At 46.7% G+C, this 21,527-nt stretch overlaps 2 protein-coding genes across 13 annotated transcripts in view; one reads left to right on the top strand and one right to left on the bottom strand.

The window, feature by feature from the left end:
- Window positions 1-18,100, top strand: part of LOC117896556 (filamin-A) — a 30,967-nt gene extending 12,867 nt beyond the window's left edge. For 4 of the 10 annotated variants that reach the window (XM_034804945.1, XM_034804946.1, XM_034804942.1 and 1 more), the window contains 13 exons: window positions 24-115; window positions 188-1,480; window positions 1,545-1,931; window positions 2,047-2,613; window positions 2,927-3,731; window positions 3,795-4,247; window positions 4,302-4,437; window positions 7,558-7,638; window positions 7,978-8,068; window positions 14,804-14,944; window positions 15,006-15,175; window positions 15,239-17,270; window positions 17,335-18,100. In XM_034804945.1, coding sequence (XP_034660836.1) covers window positions 24-115; window positions 188-1,480; window positions 1,545-1,931; window positions 2,047-2,613; window positions 2,927-3,731; window positions 3,795-4,247; window positions 4,302-4,437; window positions 7,558-7,638; window positions 7,978-8,068; window positions 14,804-14,944; window positions 15,006-15,175; window positions 15,239-17,270; window positions 17,335-17,519 — 6,433 coding nt within the window. In that variant the 3' untranslated portion in view covers window positions 17,520-18,100. Of the gene's footprint in view, window positions 1-23; window positions 116-187; window positions 1,481-1,544; window positions 1,932-2,046; window positions 2,614-2,926; window positions 3,732-3,794; window positions 4,248-4,301; window positions 4,438-6,621; window positions 6,740-7,557; window positions 7,639-7,977; window positions 8,069-11,279; window positions 11,619-14,330; window positions 14,355-14,803; window positions 14,945-15,005; window positions 15,176-15,238; window positions 17,271-17,334 lie in introns of those variants that run through there. The other 6 variants (XM_034804949.1, XM_034804947.1, XM_034804948.1 and 3 more) reach the window with 4 other exon arrangements.
- LOC117896558 lies at window positions 18,023-21,500 on the bottom strand. 3 transcript variants are annotated; one of them, XM_034804958.1, is made up of 3 exons: window positions 21,483-21,500; window positions 21,179-21,277; window positions 18,023-21,127 (listed from the first exon to the last, which is right to left on the bottom strand). In XM_034804958.1, exons 2-3 carry the CDS (start codon window positions 21,257-21,259, stop codon window positions 18,248-18,250), a joined length of 2,961 nt encoding a protein of 986 aa, XP_034660849.1. In that variant the 5' UTR covers window positions 21,260-21,277; window positions 21,483-21,500; the 3' UTR covers window positions 18,023-18,247. The 3 variants fall into 3 exon arrangements, with proteins under 3 accessions (XP_034660849.1, XP_034660850.1, XP_034660848.1); XM_034804959.1 differs by lacking the exon at window positions 21,483-21,500 and having other exon boundaries at window positions 18,023-19,395; window positions 19,483-21,127; window positions 21,179-21,351; XM_034804957.1 differs by lacking the exon at window positions 21,483-21,500 and having other exon boundaries at window positions 21,179-21,351.
- Between the last annotated feature and the right edge of the window lie 27 nt (window positions 21,501-21,527).

The following is a 21,527-nucleotide window of genomic DNA, read 5'->3' as shown; positions in this document are numbered from 1 at the left end:
TCAACCGTTTCTCCCTTTCACAGAGTGCGTGCCTATGGTCCTGGCATCGAGCCGATTGGCCCTGTGGTTGGTGCCCCAGCCAATTTCACAGTGGAAACGTTCTCCGCCGGCAAAGGTGAGTCTCTCGAGTGCAGCACCTCCACAGCAAAGATCTACTAACTTACTCTCTATTCATTACCCCCCGCAGGTGCTGTCGATGTGGACATTGAGGGACCCAATGGAGAGGTCGAAAAGGCCGATGTGCGGTTCAACAATGACAAGAATCTCACGTATACGGTCTCGTACATACCCAAGGCTGAGGGTCAGCACAAGGTGACCGTTCAGTTCTCTGGCCGCGACATACCCAAGTCCCCGTTCCCCGTGAAGGTGGAGGGACATGCTGGCGATGCCTCCAAGGTGAAGGTTACTGGTCCGGGCATCCAGCCCACCGGTGTGACCATCAAGAAAGCAACCTTCTTCGATATTCTGGCCAAGGATGCGGGTCGCGGCGTGCCCGAGGTGATCATCATCGATCCGGCCAACCACAAGACCTCGGTGGCGGCCAAGGTGCGTCAGTTGGAGAACGATACTTGGCGCTGCGAATACGTCACGGCCCTGCAGGGTCTGCACTCCGTCAATGTGTTCTATGCGGGCACTCCCATACCGAACAGTCCGTTCCCCGTGAAGGTGGCGCCGCTGTCGGATGCCCGCAAGGTGCGCGCCTCCGGACGCGGCCTCCAGGCCACGGGCGTGCGTGTCGGCGACGATGCCGACTTCAAGATCCACACCGAGGGAGCCGGCGAGGGTGTGCCCGAGGTGCGCGTCATTGGTCCCGGCGGCATGAACCAGAACGTCATGCAGTCAAAGGTCGATGGCAACACCTACGATTGCCACTACTACCCCACCAAGGAGGGGCGCTACGTGATCATGGTGACGTTTGCTGGGCAGGAAGTGCCCAAGTCGCCGTTCGAGGTGAAGGTTGGACCCAAGAAGGAGTCCTCCATTGTGGCCTATGGGCCGGGACTGAGCAGCGGCGTCATTGGCTATCCGGCCGCCTTTGTGGTGGAGACCAATGGAGAGACGGGCGCCCTCGGCTTCACCGTGGCCGGCCCCTCGCAGGCGGAGATCGAGTGCCATGACAATGGCGATGGCTCCGCACTCGTCAAGTATCATCCGACTGCTGTGGGCGAGTATGCCGTGCACATCCTGTGCGACAACGAGGACATACCCAAGTCGCCGTTCATTGCCCAGATCCTGCCACGCACCGACTTCCATCCCGAGCTGGTGAAGGCCAGTGGGCCGGGCCTGGAGAAGAATGGCGTGACCATCAGTCAGCCGACCAGCTTCGATGTGGACACCAGCAAGGCGGGCAATGCTCCCCTGGATGTTGTCGTGCAGGATGTCTACGGCACAAAGTTGCCCGTACAGCTGGCCAGCAATCCCGATGGCACCAAGAAGGCAACCTACACACCCACCTCTGGCGTGCCACACACCGTTGAAGGTTGGTACACAGCTCTCCCTTACCCTCCCACTGCTCTAACAATAAAATCCCCTTTGTTTTACAGTCAACTACGGAGGCGTTTCCACGCCCAACTCCCCACATCGCGTGTACGTGGGCGTGCCCGTCGATGCTGCCAAGGTGCAGGCGTTTGGTCCCTGGCTGCAGCCGGGCGTGCGTCCCAATGTGCCCACCCACTTCAATGTGGATGCGCGCGAGGCAGGCGAGGCTGAGCTCAAGGTGAAGATCATTCACGAGGAGACCAAGATTGAGGTGCCCTGCAGGATCATCGACAACGAGGACAGCACCTACTCGGTGGAGGTTATGCCCCCAGCCAAGGGCGCCTACACCACGACCATGACATATGGTGGCCAGCGCGTGCCACTCGGCCAGAAGGTTGTGGTGGAGCAGACAGTGGATGTGTCCAAGATCAAGGTGGACGGACTCGAGCCCAGTAAGTATCCAAACCCAGAGAGTGTGTCCTTCTCCTTTATTGACAGTACAAACGTCCATTGTGAGTGAATCATGGTCTAAGTCCAAGTCATTTCATTTGTCCCTTACACCAAAAGCCGCGCCCCTGAACAGTTTGCAGCAGTTCCGCATCATCACGCACGGCCTGCCGAAGGCCGATCTGGCTGTGACCATCACCAGTCCGTCGGGTAATCGTGTCAAGGCGCACATAATACCCACAGCGGAGGGATTTCTGGTTAACTTCACGCCCACCCAGCTGGGCGAGTATCTGCTGAGCATTTGCTTTGGCGGCACGCCCATCACGCCGCGTCCATTCCGGCTGCAGTGCCTCACGGGCAGCGACTCCAACAAGGTACAGGCCTTTGGGCCGGGTCTGGAGCGCGGCATTGTGGGCCAGCCGGCGGAGTTTATGATCGATACACGCGGCGCCGGGCAGGGCGGTCTGGGCGTCACCGTCGAGGGGCCCTGCGAGGCGGCCATTAATTGTCGCGACAATGGAGACGGCACCTGCAATGTGGCCTATCTGCCCACCGAATCCGGGGACTACACCGTCAACATAACGTTCAATGATCGTCACATCAATGGATCGCCATTCCAGCCGTTGATTGTGCCCGTGCCGAATCTGAAGAATACACGAGTGAGCGGCATCGGCATACAGCCGCATGGTAGGCTATAAACGGAGTGTTCCAAGTGTTCCGACTGTTGCCGCCGCCACTGCCAATCTAATACTCCAAATCTAAGCCTCTACTACCCAGCAAACGCCTCGAAGAGCCAAGCCACACCACGCCACGCCTCGCCCTGTTTTTGCGTTGATCTTTCTGTTGTTAGTTGTCCTTTTCTTGATTGTTTGTTTACTGATAACTAAACGCATTTGATAACACTAATTGCATCGTAAAATCGTTGATTTTGTGCCTTGATTGTTGTATACAACCCACTGTTGATCCCTCGCTAATCCATCTCATTGTATCCCCCGTTTAGGTGTCATCATGAATGCCGCCACCGACTTTATGGTGGACATGAGCAAGGTGGGCAGCAACATTGACTCGGGCAAGCTGTCCTGCGCCATCTTCGATCCCATGGGCCATGTGCTGCCCAGCAAGATTGTTCAGGGACCCACCGACGACATCTTCCGCATCATGTACACGCCCTTCGAGGCGGGTCGCCACACCATCGAGCTGATGTACGACAACATACCCGTGCCGGGCTCACCGTTTGTCGTGAATGTGAAGAGCGGCTGTGATCCGGCCCGCTGCAAGGCCTATGGCCCGGGCCTGGAGAAGGGTCTGACCAACCAGAAGAACAAGTTCACTGTGGAGACCAAGGGCGCTGGCAACGGTGGCCTGTCGCTGGCCATCGAGGGACCCTCGGAGGCCAAGATGACCTGCACGGACAATCGCGACGGCAGCTGCGATGTGGATTATCTGGCCACCGATCCGGGGGAGTATGACATCACCATTCGCTTTGCGGACAAGCACATACCCGGCTCACCGTTCCGCGTGCTCGTCGAGGAGACTGTGGATCCCAGCAAGGTGAAGGTTTACGGACCGGGCATCGAGCATGGACAGGTGCGCGAGGGTGTGCCGACCCTCTTCAATGTGGATGTGGGCGAGGCTGGTCCTGGCCGCATCGCCGTTAAGCTGACCAATTCGGAGGGCATTCCCGTTGACAATCTGCGCGTGGAGGACAAGGGCAATTGCATTTACGCGGTCCACTATGTGCCGCCCAAGGCGGGCTCTGTGCTCACGTGCCAGGTGAAGTTCTCCGAGGTGGAGGTGCCATGCAGGTTAGTCATGATTCCAGCTACATAATCAACCTCATCTCACATGTCATTCCCATTCCCCTTCAGTCCATTTGTGATGACCGTTTTCCCCAAATCGGAGGCCACCAAGGTCAAGGTGAAGGGCGTCAATGAGCGCAAGAAGACACCTGCCTCGCTGCCTGCCGAGTTTGAGATTGACACAAAGCAGGCCGGCCAGGCGGACATCAATGTGGCCATCAAGAATCCCAAGGGCAAGGCCATGCAGCCACGCTTGGAGGAGGTGTCCACTGGCACCTATGTGGTGTCGTTTGTGCCCGATGAGTGCGGCACGTATCAGTGCAGCATCAAGTATGGCGACAAGGAGATCGAGGGCTCGCCGTTCAAACTCGAAGCATTCCCCACCGGCGAGGCCAAGAAGTGCAAGCTGGTGGAGCAGGCGCCCAAGATACAGCCCTCGGGCAGTCAGTCGCACCTGAAGGTGGATGCACGTGAGGCTGGCGATGGTGCCGTCACCTGCAAGATCACCAACAAGGAGGGCAGGTAAGAGGAGAATACATTGATGTATGTTTATGTATTTTAATATATTTTCTATAGCGAAATTGTGGGCATTGATGTGATCGAGAAGGATGGCTTCTTCGATATTTTGTACGCACTGAACGATCCCGGGGACTATGACATCAATGTGAAGTTTGGCGGCAAAGACATACCCAATGGCAGCTTCTCCATCAAGGTAGCCTGAACAGAATCAACATTTATCATACTCTAAAACCAGACACAGCCAAAGCCAGATCTAGTCACAGCTGGAAATTGTTGAAAAATTAGCAATTATTATAAAGAAACGTTTACATATACATAGTTCTATATAGATACATCATCAATGTATACATAATGTCCCCCTAGTCATTGTTTTGTGTTTGTGTTTTGTGCGTCCCAAACTCCACATAAATATTTGTTAAAAGTCCACAGCGAAAAAACAGAGTAAGAAAAGAAAAACACGCAAACAATTTTTACATACGATTAAGAGGAGCTGCTCAGTCGCTCAGCAAAAGAATACGATTTAAGTGCAACGATGTAAAACATGACAAAAACAACAACAAATAATAAAAAAAGAATACAGAAACCAAAAACTAAATGAAAACAAAACCGAAAATTCAAACAAACCAAAAAACAAAATCCTTTCGAAAAGAAATTCTTAAAATTAATTGCATGCAAATTATTTCGTTCTCAAAATTACTTCTGCTATGCCAAATTTGCAAATTGCGCTTTGTTTTACATATTATGCATTTAATGAACAAATTACTCAACTCAATTGTTTAATGCTTCTTTTGTTTTGTCAGCCAGCCAGCCCTTAGTCTATGTAAGTTGTTTGTGTGACTGTGTAACTTTTGTATTTTAATTGTTGATTCTTGGACACTGACTCGAACGCACTTAACACGAGCAAAACAACAAAGAAAACAGTTCCAAAAATCGTAGAACCACTCGCTTAAGCACATACAAATATTTTGCCAAAGCGTATTAATTAATATTTGAATAATTGCTAATTTAACAACAATCTACCTAACCATCACTTGCAGCTGATACTTTGCACTTGCTTTAAACAATATTTTCTTTCAGCGTGGAAGGGAATAGGGGGGAACGGGGGGCCTTGTAAGTATGTAGAATTTCTACGCGTTCATTCACGTGTCGCTCATGTTGACAGGCTGAGAAATGAAGCCTCATAAATACTTTTCTGTCATCATGGGACCTGACAGCCCAGGCCCAGCAACAATGCACATCATTTGGGGATTGAACAAGTCGGGGACCAACACTTTCGGGCATATTGCCCAAAAAATGAAACACATTTTCGGTGGTCGAGTGCTGCGATCTGTGAACCCAAGATTAATTGAGTTGTCTGTTGTTTTTGCGCAAAATTTATGTTTAACAGATATGCACAATTAGGCGGCTGTAAAATTAATTTTGTTCATATTTCTCACTGTGTTAAGGGAAACTTTGCCTGCTGTCCATGCCGTCCATTTCTGACAGCAGCAACTTCATTATCTACGTGATCCGCTGCACGCAAGCACACAAAATTAGGGAAAATCTCGGCTGCTATTTACGGCACTTCTACTCTCAAGACATATCAAAGTTGAACGAAAGCACACAAAAATTCGAAATAGAACATAATTTAACAAAAAAATTTAATTGAATTATGAAATCCACGCGGACATTAGGTCTCTGCCAGCCAACAACGAAATGAGGGGAGTCCATGTTAATGGAGGAATTTCGAAATTGCAGTCGGAATTATATATAAAATATACAATATATACATACATATGTATAAAGAAAATATATATAACACACGCGTAGCCAAAGATTTACAAAGAGGGGAATATTTGCCATGAAGGCACCAAAAGAAATCAACTTGGACTCTCTTGGGCACTTTTCTTGCAATTTCCATACCGTACTCAGCTTCCTATTGCTTTCAAACTATTGTACTATTATTGACTTGGCATAGGGTATATCCGAAAATGAAAACTATCAACACTTACTAGATGCAATTCCCCCCAACAAACAGGCCTCCTCCGTCTGCGCCCCTGTTGTTTATAGAGAATGTAAATGTTTTGCGGGAGGTGCCCATGCCATGCCATCCATGCCACGATGACAACCCATGCTGATTCAGCATGTTCCTTCTGTGTGTGTGTTGTTGTTGTTGTGGCTGTTCTTTCCGCAGGTCGCAACGAAATCACGTATACGCCGTATTGCACGGCGAGTGCATATGAAAATGAATTTGTGCTGCGGGCCAACACACAAAATTCGCAAGTAATTAAAATAAGAAAAACGAATTTATAATAAAAATGGCGCAAAGTGGGATTGTGCTGATTTCTGCTGCCATAAAGACATGGCAGGAGGAAGACGGCGCTAGTCAAGACGTGCCACTAGTTGTGGCAGCAGCAGCTTGCCGATCTCTAGTGGAGGCAACACTCAGCGATTGTTAGTCAGAGATTGTCCTGTATTCGTCGTCGACGTGATCGTTCCGCAGCGGCAACTGGAAGGTGCAGACAAAAACGGTGCAAAAGATTTTGAATTTGATTGTGGCTGCGGGGCAACCATGGAGCATGCCACCAGCATGTACGAGTGTGGTTGATTGGCCTGACCAATCGCCAATGTGCCACATACGCAGGAAAATACTAGACGCGGCAGAAGGAAAAAACTGTCGCCCGCTAGCGATTCAATTCGATTTTGCTTGCTGGTCTATTGATTGGCCGTGCATTGGCGTACTTCTTATTAATAGCCCAAATATTTTATAGAGATTTGTATCTTTGACTTTTTGCGATTTGGCCACGGATACCAAAACCAGACCAGCATGGCACGAAATGATTTCGATATACAAATACAAGAGTACATACATGTATGTACAAAATATGTGTATAAATATGTATTGGCATTCGTTATTGAGTGCTTATGTAACAGCTGCAATTGTGGAAATTCTTTTGCACAATCGTGTCCGCATCAATCAAGTCCACTTCCTCTCCAACCATTTCTGTTTTGTGTGTGCGCAAATGTGAGTGCCAGGAGTGTATTGTGTTGCATAGTTTCACACTTTCAAGTTTTTCCTTAATCAATCAGTGCCCCTGTGGCCGAGTCTTTAATAATAAGCAGACCAGTTGCGCGGTAGTTCCTCAATATTTGTTCACATCGCTTCACAAGTGCAAAGTACGATGGGCCTTCAAGTAACCCAGTTCCAGATCCAGCCGAGTGCCAACTAATCATGTTTCGGTTCGGCTCTGCGGCTGTTCGGCTGAGAGTGTGTTTGTTCTGGATTTGTTTTTTGGACATTCCTAATTTTCCATTTTATTTCCATTGACCTCAGGCTGTCGAAAGCATCGAGGAATACTCGCACAGCGAATACATCGAAGAGCACTCAACCAAAGTGGTTCAGAAAACAACGCAGGTAAGTGGGTTAACCTAACTTTAACATAAACCAGTGAAAGTAAAAAGAACAACTAGAACAAAACAGAAAAAATAATATAGAATTATTTATTTATTATATTATATTTTTGAAGAATATATTTACCAAGTGTTTCATATTTTATGCTAAAATTGATGAGAAAACTCCTTCTGGAAACTACAAAAAGTTGTTGAATTAATTAAAACAATTTTAAAATCAGTTTTTCAAAGTCAACTGCAATTAGTTAAGACACAAAAAAAAGGGAAAAGTATTTAAGAAGAAGAGGAGCAGAATGTTTGATTTATTATTTTATTAATTTTAATTTTCAAAAATTCTTTCCAGAGCGAACTTGTCAACGGAAAGTCCGAGGTCTCCTATCGAAGTGTTGCCTTTGAGAAATTGCCATTACCCACAACAGGCGGCAACGTTACAGGTGCGTACAGCCCCAACATTTCAACATATAAAATAATGTAGCAAAGACCCAACACAAAACAAAGATCATATCGCGAGGAAAGTTAATCATTTGTGAAAGGCGCACAAGAAACAGTGCATGGCGACGTACATATTTAATTAAACTAGAATAAACTCGTAAAGCAGTTTATTTGTTTAATCTAAAAAACATTTATGCGCCATTAAAGCGAACTGCTCATATCGTATCTTTAATAATTGCCAAATGTAGCTCAACCACAAACTGAATGTTGAGGGGAGGAACGGCTATTGTCAGACCAAAATATTTCGGACCAGCCAAGGTGTCGTAAATCTCTGAAATATATATAGCTAGAATTATACATAAATACCAGAATATATCTAAAAATGTTCACCAAAATGTTGCTTGCGAGGCGTCGCATTTAGATGAGACACAATGGACAAGTGGCAACGCCCCCCGGACACAGAGACAGAGGACAGAACAGGTGACGGGGGCTAGCCGTAGCCAACTGGCTGACTGACTGACTGACGGGTTATCAGGCTAAACGTTGACAGGCGACAACTTAATTAGACAATGCGCCCGTGGTGACATTTTGGGGGGTCTCTCCTCATATTTTGGCTGCAATTTGTGCAGGCAATTCACTTGAAATTCTCGTTGGGACTTTCTTTTGTTTTCAATTCCGTGGCGTTCATTGACTGCAGCCGCCACTCGTGGCTCGTGTACAATAATTGGGTATTAAACATGCATATTGGCCGGTAATTACCTAAATTTATTTGGCCATGTTTGGGCGGAGCTGCGGAGCGATTTACGGGCTGCAAAGTGTCCGGCCACAATTTAATGAACATTTCCCGAATGATTAATGGCGATTTCCACTGTCTGGCTGGCAAATCAATGAACATAATTCTGCAGTTGATTCTGTGCACTGAGTAGCACAAATATTTGTTCGATTTTTTACGCTTCCATGCAATATTCAAACATTTTCGTCGCATGGCTAGGTGGTCGGACCTGACGGCACAGAGGAGAACTGTTGGCTCCTGTTTGGTCTGGTCGAGACATCGTCATTAAGATCAGAAGGTGCGCCACGTATCATTTGATGGCACTCGGATCTATGATATTCTCAATGGATCTGAGTCAAGTGTCCGCCCAGCATAGTTGTGGGAGGAGCTGCTACGCTGCTGCTGCTGCTGCGGCTGCGGCTTTGGTTCTGGTTTTGGATTTGCTTTTGGTTTTTGGTCGGGTGTCGCGCTCCATTTGCTTTGAAGATGGTTTATTGTAAATGATTCGTTTTGGCCAAACGACATGGATTTGTTGCGCATTTGTTGCATTGATTTTTCATTGCCCGTCAAATGAATGGGGCGCAGAATTTGTATATAAATAATTGCCAGTTATAGGGTTATAGATATGTACTTGGAAATGTGAGAGAAAGTTGCAAGATTGTGTTTCGCACATTCTCACAGCTCTATTTAGATTTTTAATGATTTTTTTCTACTTTATTTCGGATTACCTTTTGTCCTCCAGCTCTTTCTCTAAGTGGACCTCTATCGCTATTAATTCTTTAGAAATGTGTTCTTTCATTTTGAAGCCCTTGAAAATGTTGCACAATTTCTTAGCTTTTGCCACTTAAATATTTTGCATTTTGCATTTTGCTCATGTACATTTGGATTTGTCATCAATTGATCGATTTGTGTGATTCATAGAAAAGATGCCAAGATGGCAGAATTCGATTGATTTTGGCCAATTGCTTGGCAGTGTGGTGTCGCAGCCATTGGGGCACACGAATCACAATCTCAATGGCAACAAATTGATTTCCAATTGCCAGAAATCATTACATAAGTGCCTCTTAGGCGGGAAAAGCGTGTTGGCTACAATATTTTCCAACCTAGCAACTCTGTGAACATCGATTAAAATGACATAATCCAGATATATGTAGATATCTGCACATATTTATGTAGCTGCAAAATGATTAACACATTTTTGGCATACCAGCGCAGACGGTATTTGCGTGTATTCCATTGGTTTTATGGTCGAATCTGTGCTTTCACGCCAATAAAATAAAATATAGAATTATCCATCTATATGTTTGTTCGTTTTTATTTTTAAACATTTTCTTTGCCCGTCTCTTTAATGGTAAAATATTAATAAATTCTCTGTCATATTTGCTGCAATAAGTAATAAATTTGACTGCCCTGACGATCATTCGACGAACCACACATGGAAAAGCCAAAGAATCTCAGAATCTGTGTGTAATATGCTTTTGACCCGAAGTCCAATTTGCACCTTTCGTTTTCGAAAAATTCGAAATGGCAACTGTTGGAATCGCAATCTCTCAACCCATACCAATATGCAGCTTATGTTTTGCCGAGTATATAGAAATTATATACACACACACTCACACACACAGTCGTGGGGGGAAATATTTCCAATTTTCTATCGTTTTATCTTTTATATGCCGTTCATTGGCTCGGCCATAGCAGAAGATATGATGGCGGCCATACTTTCGAGCATCCACCACTGTATCTGAGAGTGTATGTGTGTGTGCTGCTGCTGCTGCTGCTGCTGCTGCGCTGCTTCTGGCCCAGACGCATCTTTGTGGTAGGAGCCGATGTGATTTTATATTTTGGCCTTAATTTCGATTTGGAACTGTCGATGCTCACTCGAAATCGGGACGTGGAAACGCGTGGACCTAGAAACCGTCGCTGGCAATTAACAAAATAAAAAACGTTCGCAACCAAATTACACACACACAATAAATACAATAAAATAATTAAGCAAAAAATATAAATTCAAGTGCATTGCAAACGATTCCTACCGGTTAAGGACTCGCCTCTCTGTCTCACTCTCACTTCCGGCCAGTGCAGGACATTTAGCTAAAAGACATTTACATTTACATTTACAGAGCCATTAAGATTTTACAATAATTATCTACAAATTATATAATCAATTTGTTAGTTCGTTTCGCCAAAGTGTGAGTGTCCGATCTGCGATCTGATCCCCTTTTTGCAATTGCCATTTTGAGTGTTCTCAGTTTCTGGTTCTAAGTTCTAGTCAGCAAGGACATGCCTAGTTTTTTGAGCGCCACTGTGCCACATTGATTCCCTTTTTTGTTGAGTTTCGAGGCATATCCTTGCTGCTGCCTGGAGCCAGAGTAAAACAAGCAATTGTTTCGTTGTTTAAATTAAATTGTTCTAAATTTTAAGTGTCTTTATTTCAATATCAAACATCGAACGTGCGTGCGATAATCGATTGTCGGACTGTCGATTGTCGATTGTGTGTTGCCTTTGCAAATTGAAACTCTCAACAAATTAATCGAATTAATACGGAAAAATGCACTTCAGTTGGTTGTCGGAGAAAGCACCAGCGCCGCTAGCCACCTGGGCAGACCACTCCTACTTCTTTCGACCGCAATACTACAAAGTGACCGTCTCCGAGCGCGATCACCCGGAACGGACACACGTGTACTTCAATGAGACGATCATACCGGAGAATCAAGGAATAAATGGTTGTGATTTTTTGCCACTGAATTTCAAATCATCGTTTTCAATTGTAACACATCAAGGTAAATCCACGCACCATCAATCTGTGACACTCTGGAGGACTCTTCGAGCGACCCTCTTTTATTTTTGATAATTTGCCAAACGAAATGACGTCCGTCGTGCCATATATAATGCCACACAAGCTGGCAATGCAATCCTGACTAAAGCCAAAGAATTTTTCATTTGTGTTAATGACAAAACTGACACCAAAAATCGCATTCATATTTTGAATTCAATTGAAATCAAGTGCTGTGCTGTCCACCCCGTTCAAGCGCCACACACGCAGCGCGCTGTCCGGTCTTGCCAGTGCAACAAAATGTTGAATTATTACCCAAAAGTGCCCCGAGTGTGTGTGTGTGTCCCCAAACCCAAGGCAATGCAAGCCATTTGTCTGCAAATTATTTTCTATGATTTATTATCAGAATATGCAACAAAGCGTAAAATTCGTTTGGCTCTCGCACATGCGATTTCTCAATGGCTTGCGATCAACTCGTATGCGCCACCATAAAATTCATACACTGTGCAACAGGGGAAATATCTAGTTAAATTATAAAGGGTTTCTTCTGTTTTATTAGCAGCAAAAAACAGGACAATATTATTTACTAAACTAAGCAAAGAGAAGGGCTTTTTGTTGAAAACTTTTAGCACTCAACGCTCAAGAGATGGGACTTCATCTGCTGATTGCTTTAGGCGGATATGAGTATTAGTAAAAGAAGTAAAAACAATGTAAATATATGGAATATTCTCCTTCAATTGACAACTTTTTTGGCTTCACATTTTATATGTTTTTCCGTTTCCTACTAAGAACTGAAAGGCTTACTTGGGCTCGCGTTAAAAGAGGATTACAGATAAATTATTTCTAAAAAAAATCGTATATTCAAAAGAATTGATTAAGCGCTGAATTTCTTCTTTCCTCTACTCTGTTGACTAGTGTATCAATTTTTTGTTTGCTTTTCGCAAATGGCAAAGTTTCGTTGAGATATCGAAATCACACTTGTGCAAGTATCCACTCCCCTTGGACCCTTTCCCAGAGCGGCCAGGGCGGCCTGAGAGTCATTAAATCTTTCAATTGTATTGCCAGCGTCCATTAGATGCCAAAGATGCCTCCCCCGCGGTCCGCCCTTTGCATTGCTTTTATTTCTTCGTCGCTTCCCAGTCGTTTCTCATGCTTCAATGGGCGGCGCTGGCAGGCGATATTGGCCAGAGGGTGATGAAGCAGGGGGCTGGGATCGGAGACCGACGGACAGCAGCAAATGTTCAAACATAAATAATCAAAATTTTTTCGAGCATATTTTCGAGTTGCTTTTTAGGAATGTTACATGCCATTAAAATCATTCAAAAAAGAACTTTGAACAGCTGAAAGCGACTGTTGGTTCGTTTGTGATGTGAATAATGGGCTTATAGCAAGGGTTCATTAGGAGAGCTACATATTTGGGCTCCAAAATAAGTACAACCATATCTAATAATGTAAATTATTTGCCTATAAATCTTTTTGGATTCATCAAGTTGCCTTTTGTCAGCGCCTAAGTTGGCTATACAATTTTCCATCTTTCATTTGAGAATTCTGTGCTGGCAGGCAGGCCCCCCATTGTTTTCGGACTTTTGCTTATTTTCTTCGTCGATTAGTTTATTTTGAAAAGTGTCTTGGCCACGCGACACGCTGCTCTGATTTATCTCTGTTTACTGCCGCTTTTGTTTTGTTTGGACTCTCGGCAGTGCTCTCATCATGTGGCATGTGTCGGCTAGCCGTGGATATGTGTGTACGAGTAATATCATTAATTCTGCATGGATCAGATCAGGGCAATTTAGTTGGGAAAAAGGCTTAGCAACTGCTTGGAATGTGCATATTTATGATTATTTTGCTATCATATTTTTCAAAATTAAATGTCCATTTAATAAATTCAAAATTTATGCTAATGATCCAGCGTATGACATTTCTCTGTCTATAATTAACTGAAAATTGAATACTTTCCTCATAAATTAGCTGATAATAAATGGATACGCTTCCAAGGAGCTGTTTTAGATGATTCAACTGCTTCTATGCCAATCACGAGTGTATCTTCATTTATTTTGTTTATTCTATGAATTTCTTGTCAACATCCAAAACTGATGATGCCCAGTCCCACATTGTTATGAGAGTATATAAGAGATGATATTTTGACTGACGGAAATACTCAGGGGAATGTTGGTGTTTGTGTATATGAATATTTCCTGCTGCATATCCTATAAATACGCATCCCGAGTGGCTATAAAAAACGATCCAAATATATAAATATAATTTTAGGCACGTGCTCCATTAGGTTCTCCAGCATATGTGGACAGATATTTTATATAGAAATAAGTGGTAGAAAATATGGGAAGAGGGAGAGGAGATGTACATCCCTATGTATGTATGTATAGCCCACCTATGTATTTATGTATATAGAGAACCATTAGAAAACATATAGTGTGTGTCCTATATTTGACCTCAAAGAGTTTCGGGAACCGTTGGCCTCTTGAATGTTGTTGCCTTTCGGCGCGCCTGATGGCGTGGGAAAGTATAAAAGCAATTGTAGGCGTTGTGGGAAATTTCTTTGGAGAGCCACCAGATTACTGGCCCCTCAGTCGATGCAAAGCATTCGTTCAGTTGAGAAGTGAAATTTTCCTACCCGGCGTGCACCCAAAAATCAGCAAGGATATAAGCGAAAGGATAACTCAGCTCTCAGCCAGAAACCCAATAAGCCAGCGAACTTGTTGATCGAATATTTGTGGGCGATAAAGTATGTGAAATTAATGAAATATATTCGAAATAGAAATACAAATGCGAATGAATTTATTAGTGAGAAGAAACTTTTTGAAATCTATGGAATCTTTTGGATGGCAGAAACATTTGCTGCAATTAATTTACTTTTCTGTGCGACATCTTCGATCTTTAGATCTGTGCTATGAGTTCTGTGTGCTGTGTGTGTTCTGTGTGTGTGTGTGGAGACCAGAAATAGATTTTGTGGAATAAAAAATGGCAAAAAATTAGAACATAAAAACGAAATTATGATTTCTATCAACTTGTGGACCACTCGCCCACGCCGCTCCGTATGATATCTGCAAAAAAATATTAGCTGTATTTATGGTGACATCATTTTTGCGTTTATAGTCCCTGGGGGTGTGTACTGTACTTTTTCCAGTGTGTATATTTACTGATCGTGTGTGTCTGTCCCCCTTATATTTGCAGCTGAAGTCAAAATGCCAAGCGGTAAGGTAGACAAACCCGTTATCCAGGACAATCGTGATGGTACCGTCTCGGTGAAGTACGATCCACGCGAAGAGGGCTCCCACGAGCTGGTCGTCAAATACAATGGCGAACCCGTTCAAGGTAAGTTAATCGTTGCAGCATCAAAGCGGATTTTCTGATGGATTTTGATTGCTTTGTGCAGGTTCCCCCTTCAAATTCCACGTCGACTCGATCACCTCTGGCTATGTGACGGCCTATGGACCGGGTCTGACCCACGGTATCACTGGCGAGCCGGCCAATTTCACCATCTCGACCAAGGGCGCCAGCGCCGGTGGGCTGACAATGGCCGTCGAGGGACCCAGCAAGGCAGTTGTAAGTGCTCCAGCCTTCCACATTCTTTTTGTGTCTCTATAGCGTGTGGATTTTTCTTTGCAGATCAACTACCATGACAACAAAGACGGCACTGTCTCGGTGCAATATCTGCCCACGGCGCCCGGCGAGTACCAGGTGTCGGTGCGCTTCGGCGACAGGCACATCAAGGGGTCGCCCTACTTTGCCAAGATCACTGGCGAGGGTCGCAAGCGCAACCAGATCTCGGTGGGCTCTTGCTCGGAGGTGACCATGCCCGGCGACATCACCGACGATGATTTGCGCGCATTGAACGCCTCCATCCAGGCGCCCAGCGGCCTCGAGGAGCCTTGCTTCCTCAAGCGCATGCCCACCGGCAACATTGGCATTTCGTTCACACCCCGCGAGACCGGCGAGCATCTGGTCTCGGTGAAGCGCATGGGCAAGCACATCAGCAACTCCCCCTTCAAGGTGACCGTCTGTGAGCGCGAAGTGGGCGACGCCAAGAAGGTGAAGGTGAGCGGAGCTGGCCTCAAGGAGGGCCAAACGCACGCGGACAACACCTTCTCAGTGGACACCCGCAACGCCGGCTTCGGCGGTCTCTCCGTCTCGATCGAGGGTCCCAGCAAGGCCGAGATCCAGTGCACGGACAAGGACGATGGCACCCTCAACATCTCGTACAAGCCCACCGAGCCGGGCTACTATATTGTCAATCTGAAGTTCGCCGATCATCACGTGGAGGGATCACCCTTCACCGTCAAGGTGGCCGGCGAGGGCAGCAACCGGAAGCGTGAGAAGATTCAGCGCGAGCGCGATGCCGTGCCCATCACGGAGATTGGCAGCCAGTGCAAGTTGACGTTCAAGATGCCCGGCATCACCTCGTTCGACCTGGCCGCGTGCGTCACATCGCCCAGCAACGTCACCGAGGATGCGGAGATCCAGGAGATCGAGGACGGCCTCTACTCGGTGCACTTTGTGCCCAAGGAGCTGGGAGTGCACACCGTCTCGGTGCGCTACTCCGAGATGCACATACCCGGCTCTCCCTTCCAGTTCACTGTCGGTCCCCTGCGCGATTCGGGCAGCCATTTGGTCAAGGCCGGCGGCTCCGGACTGGAGCGCGGCGTTGTCGGAGAGGCAGCCGAGTTCAATGTGTGGACCCGTGAGGCGGGCGGTGGCTCCCTGGCCATCTCCGTGGAGGGTCCCAGCAAGGCAGACATCGAGTTCAAGGATCGTAAGGACGGCAGCTGCGATGTCTCGTACAAGGTGACCGAGCCGGGAGAGTACCGCGTGGGGCTGAAGTTCAACGATCGCCACATACCCGACTCACCCTTCAAGGTGTACGTCTCTCCGGATGCGGGCGATGCCCACAAGCTGGAGGTGCAGCAGTTCCCGCAGGGCAACATCCAGGCGGATGCCCCCTACCAGTTTATGGTGCGCAAGAACGGAGCTAAGGGTGATCTGGATGCCAGAATTGTGGCACCATCGGGCACCGACGATGATTGCTTCATTCAGGCGATCGATGGGGAGATGACTTCGGTGCGCTTTTATCCACGCGAAAACGGAATTCATGCCATCCACGTCAAGTTCAATGGCGTCCACATACCCGACTCTCCCTTCAGAATCAAGGTTGGCAAGAATGTGGCTGACCCAGCCGCTGTTCATGCCACCGGCAATGGCCTGGCCGAGGTCAAGACTGGACACAAGACCGACTTCATAATCAACACCTGCAATGCCGGCGTTGGCACGCTAGCCGTCTCCATCGATGGCCCCTCCAAGGTGGCCATGGACTGTACAGAGGTCGAGGAGGGCTACAAGGTCCGCTACACACCCCTGCTGCCCGGCGAGCACTACATCACGGTCAAATACAACAACGTGCACATTGTGGGATCACCGTTCAAGGTGGACGCTGTTGGCGATAAGCTGGCCGATGAGGGTGCACAGGAAACGTCGACTGTCATCCTGGAGACCGTGCAGAAGTCAGCCAAGGGTGGCAAGAACACTGGCGTTCATCTGCCCGCCTTCAAGTCCGATGCCAGCAAGGTGGTGCCCAAGGGCATGGGCCTGAACAGGGCCTACATTGGCAAGCAAAATCAGTTTAGCATCTGTGCCACCGATGCGGGTGAGTAATTACCTTTGTTATAATCCTGAACTTGCACTAATCATTTGTAAATTCCTCTGTTTAGGCAACAACATCTTGTATGTTGGTATGTATGGACCAAAGGGACCCTGCGAGGAGTTCCATGTCAAGCACGCTGGCCACAACAACTACAATGTGCAGTATCTGGTGCGCGATCGCGGGCAGTATGTGCTGCTGATCAAGTGGGGCGAGGAGCATATACCCGGCTCCCCATTCCAGATTGATGTCTAGGCATATATGTATGTGTAGGATATATGCCACTCCTCTTCGTCGCTTCATTTATGTATGTACCCGCAGCGCATCCGCATGTTCCAGGGTCAAAATTCGTGTGTCTGTTTTTTATTTCCTCTCTATCTCGCCCTTGTTTTCATCATGTGTAATTTCTCTTTGTTAAATTTTAATTTCTTGCTTTAACGCTCTACTTATATTAGGTAAGTCTTTTTTGTTATTTGTAAATACATGGAAGGAGCTTGTGGCTTTCTTTTTGTTCGACTCGAGACGCGCCATTTCGCACCTTATAAATCTTACATTAAATTTGATTCGATTCGTTTAATGTTTTCTTGTGAAGCAAAGCTCAAAACATAAAGATTGATTCGATAAACATAAATGAATATTCAACACACATATTTTTGGGCACACACAAGAAGTACAGTACTACAACTACTACTATTGCAATGCGAATAAATCTCTTAAACAATTATTTAATACTTAAGAACACAATTTATGATGGATTATTATGACGTATTATGTTTTTTATTATCACCTATCGACATTGTAATTTACGTGAAATAAATCAAACAAAAATCTACAAATAATTACAAAGTTCTTTCCACTCTCTCTCTCTCTCTCTTTCTCTCTACGTGGGATGTTTTAAAAACATTCCCAAATTATATTTATAACGAACTAAAGAACAATTTTTAATTCAAATGGATACAAAACTTATAGTTAAAACTGGCGAATCAATCCTCTTTGGAATTCCCCAGAATGCTGTACACTTCTCCATATCGATAAATGTTTTCCCAAATGTCTTCTTCGCTTGAACAAGAGCCACTGGAGGTCTCTAACTCGTGCACCAGAGTGTGGGCAGTGTCCGGGCTGGCACTGAGTGCGCTCGCCAGCTTGGGTGTGGGGCGATAATAAACCGAGTGGCGGCTGTCGTAGCTGCGACTGCCCATGTGATACTTGAGATATTTTCTGGCACGGCGTTCTCCAATCACCCGACCAAGTTCCTGCTCGGTGAGCGTAAAGTTGCCCGAATCGGCTGTGGTGGAGCTTCTGTGCAGCAGAATGCCCCTCTTGGTAATGTTAAGTGGCTGTAACTTTTGCTTTTTTGCCTCACAAGTGGTGGTGGATGTCACCACAGTGCAGTCGGCCTCGCCACCCTCTTCGATTGATTCCACCTCTATGACGCTCGGCGGGGAGGAGTCATTTTGCACAATTTCGTCAATTTTCGGTTCCTGCTCCGAGGTGCTTATGGCAGTGCGCTTTTTGACCTTCATTACCCGAGTACTGGCCGTATTGTTCGCCAGGGCGGTGGAGTTGCAGGCGACGCTGTTATTGTGGAAGAAAGACAGCGATGAAGGCTGCTCCAGCGCTGTCGTTTGTGGGTCCTCCTTGGGCCTCTGTTCTGCTTGGCGCTTCAACTGCTCCATTCGATAAGTTTTCTTGGACAAGGCCAGGGCTCGATTCAACTCCTTAACCTCTTCCGTGTCATTTAATGAGGTCATGTTTTGTTCAGGCAATTCATCTTCATCAGAGCTGGAGCTGGAGCTATAGCTGGCTGCTTCGACATATTTTGGTATGGTGCAACGTGTTAGTCTTACAATTGGTGACTTTATCTTTACATTCTGTTCATTGGCTGTGAATTGGGAATCTGGCGAGTGAGCCTTTTCTTCGCTGATTTGAGGCAAACTTGAAGCAGTATTCGAATTGTCTTTCTTCGTGGCAGCAGGTTTGGGTCTCAATCGCCTTTCCTTGGGCGCGTCAGTTGCAGAAATCTGTGCTGATGATTTAGTTTTTAAGATCTTCTTCGAGTTGAAGACATCTGCATCGGAGTTGGTGCAAATCTGAGCTGGTGCTTTGTTTGTTTCCTTTAGTTCCATTTTATCTTCGGTAAACAATTTCTTGAGGCGGTCAACTTCCTCCGCGGGCTTGGCTACATCTTCCTTGAGAGTTTCAGGCAAGCTTGAGGAATCTGTTGTCGTGGCAGCGTCTTCGCTGATGGCAGGCAAGGTCCTGACAGTTCTCTTCTGTGGCGTCTTTTCCATACAAGACATTGGCTTGTTGGGTGTTTTGAAAGCTTTTCTATTTTTGGCCAACTTTTTCTGTTTAACCTCCGAGAAACTCATTAAACGGCTTCTATTTCTGAATGCGTCTTCATCCGAAGAATTCGCTTCATCTTCAGAACTTGCCCTGATCACGATTTCGCTGATTGAAGGCAATTTTGTTGGAATGGCTTTCCTTTTGGTGGCATTTTCCACAGTTGAGATTGCTGGCCGCCTGCGCTTCATGGGCGCATCTTCATCGGAAGTATCGCTGTCAATGGAATGTTTAATAAATTGAATAGTTGCCTCACGCCTGGATGCTACAGCGGAAGTTGCCTTCCTAGTCAGTTTATGCAGGGATTCAGGCATGGCACGTTCACGGCGCTTGGAGCGCACGGTCTGTGATGTTTTCCTCAGCGTTAAATGTTTATTTTTGCAAATTTGCAGACGATTGTTGCACTTGGTAGGCGTGCCCGTGTGCACGGGACTGTTGCAGTTATCCACAACCCACTCCTCTGTCGAGCTGTTGGCAATGTGCACCACGTCAGCGCACAGCTGGTCGCTGTTGCAGCAGCTGCAATCATTTTCCAAGAGGCGTGGACGCAGGTCCAGCTCCTCCTGGAAGCTGTGTGGACGTCGCACGCAGTGTACGGACCTTGACGACGCTGATTGGTGAAGATGCTCGAGCTGGCCGCGATATGAACAGCATTCATAGGCACTTCTGGTCATCACACGTCTCAGGCACGATCGGCAGTCGCACCCGCTTAAATTGGCATCCTCGTCCTCGCTCGACTCCGACTCAAAAAACGATGAAGCCACGCGACGCTTACGCAGATGCTTGAGTCGCGAGTGATGGCTGCGGCTATGGCTGCTGCTGCCATTGTAGGAGCAGTGCCTGGGCCTGCTGGCGAGATAGGCCAACTTCCGCTCCTTCTCACGACGGCGATGCAGCAGTGCCTGCATGTGATGGCGATGCTCCTGTTCATCGTCGTAGCCGTACTTGACACGCAGCTCGTCGCGCCTGCGCGGATGTGTGCGATACATTTTGATGGTCGTCATGTTGGTCACCTTGGAGGTGGGTGCATTGCGTCTGCGACTCTGCATTATGTAGCGGGCCGTGTCGACGGAGTGCAGCGACTCGTTGTCGCTGGCATCGAAGTGTGAATCGTGCCGTTGGGAGCTCTCCGCCTCCATATAGACACTGTTGTTGCGGCGCATCCATTTTCCCACATGCTGTTCGATCTTCTGCGCATCGAAGGTGTCCAGTATTTTATCCAGTCCAGCCGCCTTCCACTTGCGCTTGTGCTCCTCGACAACGGGCATCGTTTCATTTAGAATCTTCTCTATTTCGGCTGTTTCTGCTTTGTTCTCCCCAGCGCACAAAATCATCGTCAGCTCCGCCTTGCTCATGGCTGTCGTTGTATTCATGTTTCTCATGTCCAGATCCGCTTCCAGCAGATCATCTTCGACCGCCTCCTCATCCTCCTGCACATCGGGGTCTCTTTCCTCGTCTTTAAACAGATTCTCAATGTTGTCCAAATCAATCTCTTCGCCATCATCGACTTCCATGAAGTGCTATAAAGAAATAGCTTAGCATTCGGATCGCAAACCAAAAGAAAGCCTCACCTTCATCGTGTTAGCCCAGCGTTTGGAGCGCTCGAACACCAGTGCCTCCAGCGTTTCTTCGTCGAATGCGGCGTGCGACATGTTAGCATTTGCAGTGTTCTGATAAGTTGGTTGAGTTTATTTAATTAAAATTGGGAAAGAAAAGATGCGCTTGATTTGAAGTAAGTGTGACCACAAGTGTGAGCGAAGTATACGTTCTCATTTTCCAAATATACCGTAAATATACCGCGTTGAATCATATTCCTCAATTTTGATATTCTGTTTGATATTAAAAGCAAATTAAGACTCGCAACAATGAACTTACAATTTAATCCGAATGATGGATCAACTTTCCATAAAATTGTCTAGT

The sequence above is a fragment of the Drosophila subobscura genome, chromosome O (assembly GCF_008121235.1).
Source record: "Drosophila subobscura isolate 14011-0131.10 chromosome O, UCBerk_Dsub_1.0, whole genome shotgun sequence".
Classification (NCBI taxonomy): domain Eukaryota; kingdom Metazoa; phylum Arthropoda; class Insecta; order Diptera; family Drosophilidae; genus Drosophila; species Drosophila subobscura.
The sequence above is the reverse complement of the archived record's forward strand: the minus strand, read 5'-3'. Positions and strand labels throughout refer to the sequence as shown.